This window comes from Vipera ursinii (assembly GCF_947247035.1).
Source record: "Vipera ursinii genome assembly, chromosome: 15".
NCBI classification, from domain to species: Eukaryota; Metazoa; Chordata; class Lepidosauria; order Squamata; family Viperidae; genus Vipera; species Vipera ursinii.
The window spans coordinates 7,385,069-7,392,642 of record NC_139528.1 but is presented as its reverse complement, the minus strand read 5'-3'; the positions used below and the strand labels follow the sequence as shown (position 1 = coordinate 7,392,642).

Below are 7,574 nucleotides of genomic sequence, written 5' to 3'. Positions count from 1 at the left end.
CCACCCTAACTCAACCCTACGAGGGGAGGGGGGTGTCTCTCCCGGTGGTGGTGGTGGGGGGTGGGGGTGGGAGAGAGACACACCTTTTTGCCCTGCAACTCCGCGGCGCCATTCCCAACCTAGCCCGTTCAGACGTGCAACCCGTGTCAAGCTCCGGTCGTGGGAACGCCTCCTCCCGCCTCGGAAGGAGTCGCTTATTGGGGGAGGGAGGGAGGGAGGGAGGGAAGGGGGGAGGTCCTCGCGCCCACCCCCACCCCCCCCACCCCCGAGTCACGTGAGCCAGAAAGATGGCCAACATGGCGCAGTCCTAGGCAGCTTCATCGTCGCTCAAGCCCGGCCGGGAGGTTAAGGCAAAGGGAGAAGGGAAAAAAAAAGAAAAGAAAAGAAAGGAAGGAAGGAAGGAAGAAAGAAAGAGAAAAAGGAAGGCGGGGGTCGTTGCATTGCACGAAGCAGGCGCAGGCAGGAATCCGGCCCGGTGAGTTGGGGGGGCTCTGGATGGATGCTGCAAAGGCTGAGGGTGCAAAAGGAACCCCCCCACCCACCCCCTCCTTTGCAAATTGACCCGCAGCGTGGCGGTGCAATCCGGATTTGCAGCGGAGCAGCGGCTGGCCCTTTACTCAGCGCCTGCCGGTTCTCCCTCCGTCCCGGGTGGGGCTCGGTGCATGCCTCTCCTCCCCCCCCCTTCTTGCAACCCCCTCCCCGCCTTTCCAGGCAAAGTTTGAGGGCGCCCAGGGAGAGGGCAGGGGGGGAGCCGCCTGGAAAAAGTGGCCTCGACTCTCCGTCGGCCCTCCAGACGAGGCCGACTTGAGATCCCATCATCCTCAGCCAGGCGGGGGTGGAAGGAGGATGGAAGTCCAAGCAGCTGGCCGGGTCTCTCTCTCTCTCTCTGTGTGTGTGTGTGTGTGTGTGAAATTGAGACCGAGGATGAGGTTGGAAAAAAAAAAGCGGGCAAGGCCTTGGGATCTGGAAGGGGTGGAAATCTGGGGAGGGGGTCCTTGGGCAAAGTTGGAGCCAGATGGGGAAGTGCTTTCAAAATGGAGTCAGTCTTGTGTTGAGGGTCAGAGTGTCCCCCCAGTAATAGGGATTGTGTGTGTTCTGTGCGCGCAAACACACACACACACACACACACACACACACACACACACACCCATTGAGTTGGTCTAGCGCAGGGTTCCTCAGTCTTGGCATGCTTTAAGATGGGTGGACTGCATTTCCCAGAATTCCCCAGCCGGCATGCTTTAAGATGGGTGGACTGCATTTCCCAGAATTCCCCAGCTGGCATGCTTTAAGATGGGTGGACTGCATTTCCCAGAATTCCCCAGCCGGCATGCTTTAAGATGGGTGGACTGCATTTCTCAGAATTCTCCAGCCGGCATGCTTTAAGATGGGTGGACTGCATTTCCCAGAATTCCCCAGCCGGCATGCTTTAAGATGGGTGGACTCCATTTCCCAGAATTCCCCAGCCGGCATGCTTTAAGATGGGTGGACTGCATTTTCCACAATTCCCCAGCCGGCATGCTTTAAGATGGGTGGACTGCATTTCTCAGAATTCTCCAGCCGGCATGCTTTAAGATGGGTGGACTCCATTTCCCAGAATTCCCCAGCCGGCATGCTTTCAGATGGGTGGACTGCATTTCTCAGAATTCTCCAGCCGGCATGCTTTAAGATGGGTGGACTGCATTTCCCAGAATTCCCCAGCCAGCATGCTTTAAGATGGGTGGACTGCATTTCCCAGAATTCCCCAGCCGGCATGCTTTAAGATGGGTGGACTGCATTTCCCAGAATTCCCCAGCCGGCATGCTTTAAGATGGGTGGACTGCATTTCCCAGAATTCCCCAGCCAGCATGCTAGCTGGGGAATTCTGGAAGTTTAAGTCTACACAGCTTCAGGTTTCTGCCACTGAGAAACACTGCACGAAGTGCATTGTGGGACCTCAAACTCCACCAACTGAGCAATCTTGCCTTGCAAGGCCAGCCAGTGGGTGCCCTCCAGATGTTGCCAGACTACAAATTCCATCAACCTTTGGGGAAAGTGTGCTGCTTGGGGTTGATAGGCCTTTGATCCAACATCTGGAGGTGCTCAGCTGGCTGGACTGGACCAGACAATATGGAATTCCACTGCACAGTTGGAGGCGATTCCTCTTATGCTGGACAGATGCTGGGCTGGTGAGCTGGAATTCTGCATATCTGGAAGGAACAGATGGTCCTCAGTTGAAAATTGAAAACATCTGTAACCTCCTAGAAAACTGCCCAGTCAATGAGGAATGCTGGGAGTTATAGCTGAACAACATCTGGAGGTCCAATGGCTGCCCAAGTTGATTCTCATGAACAAGCCTGTTGATGATAACTTCTACAAATAGATGCACGAAAAGGAACCTCCAAGGTCATCTAGTCCAACCCCAAGCTCAGGGCCCACTAAACTGTCCCTGACAGAGGGGACACCTAGCCCTAAATTTAAGAAACCCCCACCAAGGGCACTCAACACTTCAGCCGTTTTAAGTGCAAGCACCTGAATCACATCCTGTAACTGCAACGATTTGTAAGTTTGAGGACCTGTCGTTTAAGTCCCTTTTTCCGGGGCTGTCATAACTTCAAACTGCCGAATGAATGGTTATAAGTCAAGGACTACCTTTTTTTTTTTTTGGTCAGAAGTTGCCATATAAAAATTACTGCTGAGGGCGATGGAGCTGCATTCTCTCATAGACCAGGCGGAGTTAAATGCTTGATTTGATTATCGGCAGCTTCCTAAAAGCCAATAATTGGGCAGGGATAATTGGGATGCTGTTCAGGGCCCGTCCAGGATGACAAACAAAATTGTGTCTACCAGCTGGCATTAAAACGGCTCTGATCACGGAAGACGTGATGACTGAATTAACCCATTTCCTAGGTTTGTCCAACGCCTGTGAACAAATGAAAGAGAGCAGTGTAGCAAACTAACCCAACCCAACCACCCCTGTTGTCGTTAGCTGCGAAGTTGTGTCTGACCCATCGCGACCCCATGGACCACGTTCCTCCAGGCCTTCCTGTCCTCCACCATCTTCTGGAGTCCATTTAAGCTCACGCCTCCTGCTTCAGTGACTCCATCCAGCCACCTCCTTCTCTGTCGTCCCCTTCTTCTCTCGCCCTCAACCTTTCCCAGCATGAGGCTCTTCTCCAGTGAGTCCTTCCTTCTCATTAAGTGGCCAAAGTATTTGAGTTTCAGCTTCAGGATCTGGCCTTCCAAAGAGCAGTCAGGATTGATCTCCTCTAGGACTGACCGGTTTGATCGCCTTGCAGTCCAAGGGACTCGCAGGAGTCTTCTCCAGCACCACAGTTCAAAGGCCTCAATTCTTTGGCGCTCGGCCTTTCTTACGGTCCAACTTTCACAGCCATACCGCCCCTAACCAAGATCAAAACAGACTACTCTTGTGTGGGCAGTCTTATTCAACTGACCAGGGATAAGTGTGAATGTCTGGACATCTTTGGATTCACTCTTTTTCTCCTCTACCTTTCTTTCTTCCAAGGGGTTCCTGGCAGGTGGGCCCCCCAGAATCACCATGGTGAAGATCTTTGTTGGCGGGCTCTCTCCTGTGGTCACAGCCGAAGAGCTGCGAAAGCTGTTTGAACAGTACGGCCAAGTGAACGAGTGTGACATTTTGAAGAACTTTGCCTTCGTCCACATGGAAAAGGAGGAAGAGGCCCACCAGGCCATCAGCACGCTGCACAAGAGCGAATTCTACGGGACTCACTTGACTGTGGAGTACGCCACCTCCAAGATCCGCAACGCCACCAAGATCTACGTGGGGAACGTCTCGGCCAAAGCCACCACCGCCCAGATCCGCCAACTCTTCGAGCGCTTCGGCAAAGTGGTGGAGTGCGACATTGTCAAGAACTTCGCCTTCGTCCACATGGCCAAAGAGCGGGAAGCCATGGACGCCATCTTGCATCTCAACGACACCCCGTTGGAGGATCAGAAAATTTTTGTCACCCTTTCCAAGAGCAACAGTTCCCTCCGGGCCACGAAAGGGGCCTCCGTGCCCACCCCGCCCACCCCGACGCCAAGCTACTACTTCTCCAGGGGACGCGTGCCCCCTGCGCCGGCCACCTACTCGCCCTATTGTGCCCGTGCCTGGTACGACCGGGAGTATTGTGATCAGTACGCATACGAGCTCTACGACCGAGCGCGAGCAGCGTACGACCGAGCCTTGCCCTCTGCCCCAGCCGCTGCTTACAGAGAAAGGAGCCCCGTGGGACGGAGGACATCTACCCCCAATGCCGTAGTGGCCCAATATGCTGATCCCTATACTGCAGCCGCGGCAGCGGCCGCAGCTGCCGCCGCAACTGCTGCAGCAAACCAGACGTACAGCCAAGCCTACAGCCAACCCGGGTACGCTGCTGCTGCGGCTGCTGCAACATATTCTCAGTACAGCTTAGGAACCGCCTACAATGTGGCGGAGTACTATGAGAGGTACGCCAGCGCTTACGCTGCCCAGTACGCCCAGACGTTCTGAGGGCGCTGCACCCTTCCAACCGTAAGTGTCCAAGGATACTCATTTGCATGGGGGATGCAGGGCAGGGAGTCAGGGAGGCGGGTGGGACACGGGTTCCGGTTTCTGTGCTCTCCATCGCTGTGGGCGAAAAAATAACATAGGCAAAATCTGCACAGCTGACCTGGAACACAGTTCCCCAACCTTTGCAGCTTTGAGGACCAGCCGGAGCGGGAGAGGGGGATGGTTTTGTGAAAGCGGCGGGCAAGCAGGCGTCCGTGCGCGCATGCAGCTTCATTTGCGGGAGCGGCGGGCAAGCGTGTCCGCCGCTCAACGCAGATGCAGCTACGTGCAGGCACTTGCCCACTGCCCGTGCAAATGGGGGTGCATGCGCACGCTCACCTGCCGTTTCCCCGGCTCGGTTCCAAACGGCTCAAGACCCAGCAGTGGACTAGGGCCCAGGAGTTGGGGACCTCTGGTTTAGGAGTCTGAGCCGCAAAGGGCCCTGCAAGGCAGTGTGTTTATACTCAGCCTGATTGTAGGCCTCCCTTTGTGCCCATCAGCCTTCCCTGGATGTTGGGCACCAGCCTCTGTCCAGCAAGGATCCCACGGCTATTTTGAGCACTTCTCCCAAGCTTGTGCAGGTAGTCCTTGATATATAACCCCAGCTGAGTCACAAAATTCCGTAGCTAAGCAAGGCAGTTCTTAGGTGAGCTGTGCCCCATTTTACGACAGTCTTGGCCACAGTTTTTTTTTTTATGCTGTTCTATAAAGTGTGCAATCGTTCACTGAAATTGGCTTCTCCCATTGACCTTGCTCGTCGAAAGCCAGCTGGGAAGGCTGCAAATCAAACCGCAATCACGTGACCCTGAGCCACCATAAGAGCCATCCCAAATATAGGCTGGATGCAGATTGTTGGGGGCAATAAGCTGACTTTGTAATAATGCCGCTTGGGGTGTGTGTGAAAGCCCTAACAAGCAGGCATATACATAGAATGAAGGCTACTGCTAAGCTTGTAAGCCGCCCTGAGTCTTCGGAGAAGGGCGGGATATAAATGTAATAAAAATAAAAATAAAAAATAAAAATAAATAAACCCATCATAAATTCGGGCCGGGCTGGAATTTTGATCACATGACCACAGGGATGATGCAACGGGCATGGGAAAACCAGCCGTAAGTCAGGTGTTTTTTTTTTGTTGGGTGCCGTTGTAACTTCAAACGGTCACTCTATGAAGGGCTGTAAGTTGAGGACCCGTCGTGGCCGTGGCTGAGAAGCAGTGTCGTTCTCTAGAAGACCCTCGCTTCCCCCTCCCTTCTTCTTCCCCCATGTGGTATCCCACAAGCAGCCAGGTTGTTTCCGGACAGGCGCGATTTCTGGGGTTGATGGGGGTGTCTTGCAATCCATGGCGTAGCCCTAAAACGACGTAGATTTCTTTACAGACTCTTCCTGGGCAGACTCGGAGCGATGCCTGCTGGCCGATCAGCCGAGCACTGACTTGCAAGGTTGGTGATGCTACATTTTGTGTGTCCCTCCTTTCCTCCCCTCCCCCCCCCCACTCCTTTCTCTTCCTTCCTTCTTTCCTTCCCCCACGTTTTGATCCGGTCCGGTCGAAGAACTGCCACGCCGACCCCGCCTTGCGAAACTGCGATGGGGCCGAAGACGGTGTGGTCCGTGTCTGGTTTGTCCGAACTCTTCCCTCCGGCCCGGAATGCCGCAGACCTTTGCGCACAACGGCTCCCCCCCTTCCGCCAGCTCCAATCTTTGCTTGCTGTGTGTTTTGCGTGCTAAGCTTTGATCCCCGCCGCCGCCACCGCCACGATGCCGGCCTCTCCCTAAACCAGGCTTTTGAGGGATTTTTTTTATTTTATTTTTTTGCTTTGCTGTATTCTGGGGTGCTCCTTGATTTGATCGATATCTTTTTTTTTTTTTTTCCCCTTTGATTTGTTCCCGTTTTAATTTTGTACAACCGGTTAACCAAATGGGTCGTGGCAGCAAGTTGTTGTTCGCTTCCCTCGCCCTGATTTTTAAGATGTGAACGATTAAACGGCTTTTACAGAACCTCTCGCGTCCGCCTCGTCAAATTTGCGTTGTGATCACACCCTCCTCGCCTCCTCGATCCGACTTCGCCTTCCGCCGCCTGCTTCCCGCTCCTCTCTCTGCATGGGACAGAACTGGCAATCCGGATTTGCCGTGCGGTGCACACCTTGCGCGCTCCCACTGCCTCCACCGCCCCTCCTCCCCTTTGCCTTCCAGAAAGAGGGTCCTCCGCACCGCTGCCTCCTTCCCCGCGAGGGGTCAGCCCTCGCCACTAACCCCCCTCCCTTGGCGGGGAGCGTCGGCCGAACCGTTGCGCAATACGAAGCCGTGGGTCTTGTTTGAATGCCGGATTCCGTCGCTTTTGGCTTTGAGACTAACCGACCACTGCCAGGCCACTGATGCTGTTTCACCCTGTCCCCCTCCCCTCATTGATTTCTCTCTCTCTGTGGACAGCTGTTTCTGGAAGAAGCCAGGGGGTTTGGATGCCCCCCACCCACCCCCCATCTTCCAAGCAGGCAGAGCTGATCCGAAGCCACGCGGTGCCTTTTGTTCTGCTGACGAGAAGCTGCTTCAACCCACCCAAAGGAAACATCCTGTCCTTCTGTCACACTCTTAAAATAGGCACCGGAAAACACACAGGGTGTTCTGAAAATTGCCATTTTTTTTTTCCTCTTGGGTTCTTGATGTTCTCGGCGCTCGGAGAACGCCGAGATCCAACAGCTCAATTCTGAGTTACAGATCTGCCCCCTGCAGTTGGAATTGCCGGCTTTTGCATCCCGTATCAATCCTAACCTTCCCAGATCCGGGGGAAATGTGAGAGACAGCTGGTCCTTGACTTACGAGCACAGCTGAGTCCCAAATTTCCGTTGCTAAGCGAGAAAAGCGGTTAAGTCAGTTTGGCCCCAGGTTACGACCTGCCTTGCCGCAGCCGTTTAAGGGAATCCGTGCCGTTGTTCAGTTAGGGATGCAGTTGGGAAGCGAATCTGGCTTCCCCCATTGACTTTGCTGGCGGAAAGGTCGCAAAAGGGGATCACGCGACCCCGGGAGACGCTGGAAGCGTCATAAAAATGAG

General features: G+C 54.4%; 1 protein-coding gene across 1 annotated transcript; it reads left to right on the top strand.

The window, feature by feature from the left end:
- The first annotated feature begins 280 nt into the window (after nt 1-280).
- On the top strand, nt 281-6,987 carry LOC310647319 (uncharacterized protein). The gene is made up of 3 exons (XM_083374477.1): nt 281-475; nt 3,503-4,510; nt 5,905-6,987. Exon 2 carries the CDS (start codon nt 3,536-3,538, stop codon nt 4,487-4,489), a length of 954 nt encoding a protein of 317 aa, XP_083230603.1. The 5' UTR covers nt 281-475; nt 3,503-3,535; the 3' UTR covers nt 4,490-4,510; nt 5,905-6,987.
- Nucleotides 6,988-7,574: the final 587 nt, after the last annotated feature.

Coding starts and splice junctions, on each gene's coding strand:
- LOC310647319 (XM_083374477.1), top strand. CDS start 3,536: ATGGTGAAGATCTTTGTTGGCGGGCTCTCTCCTGTGGTCACAGCCGAA.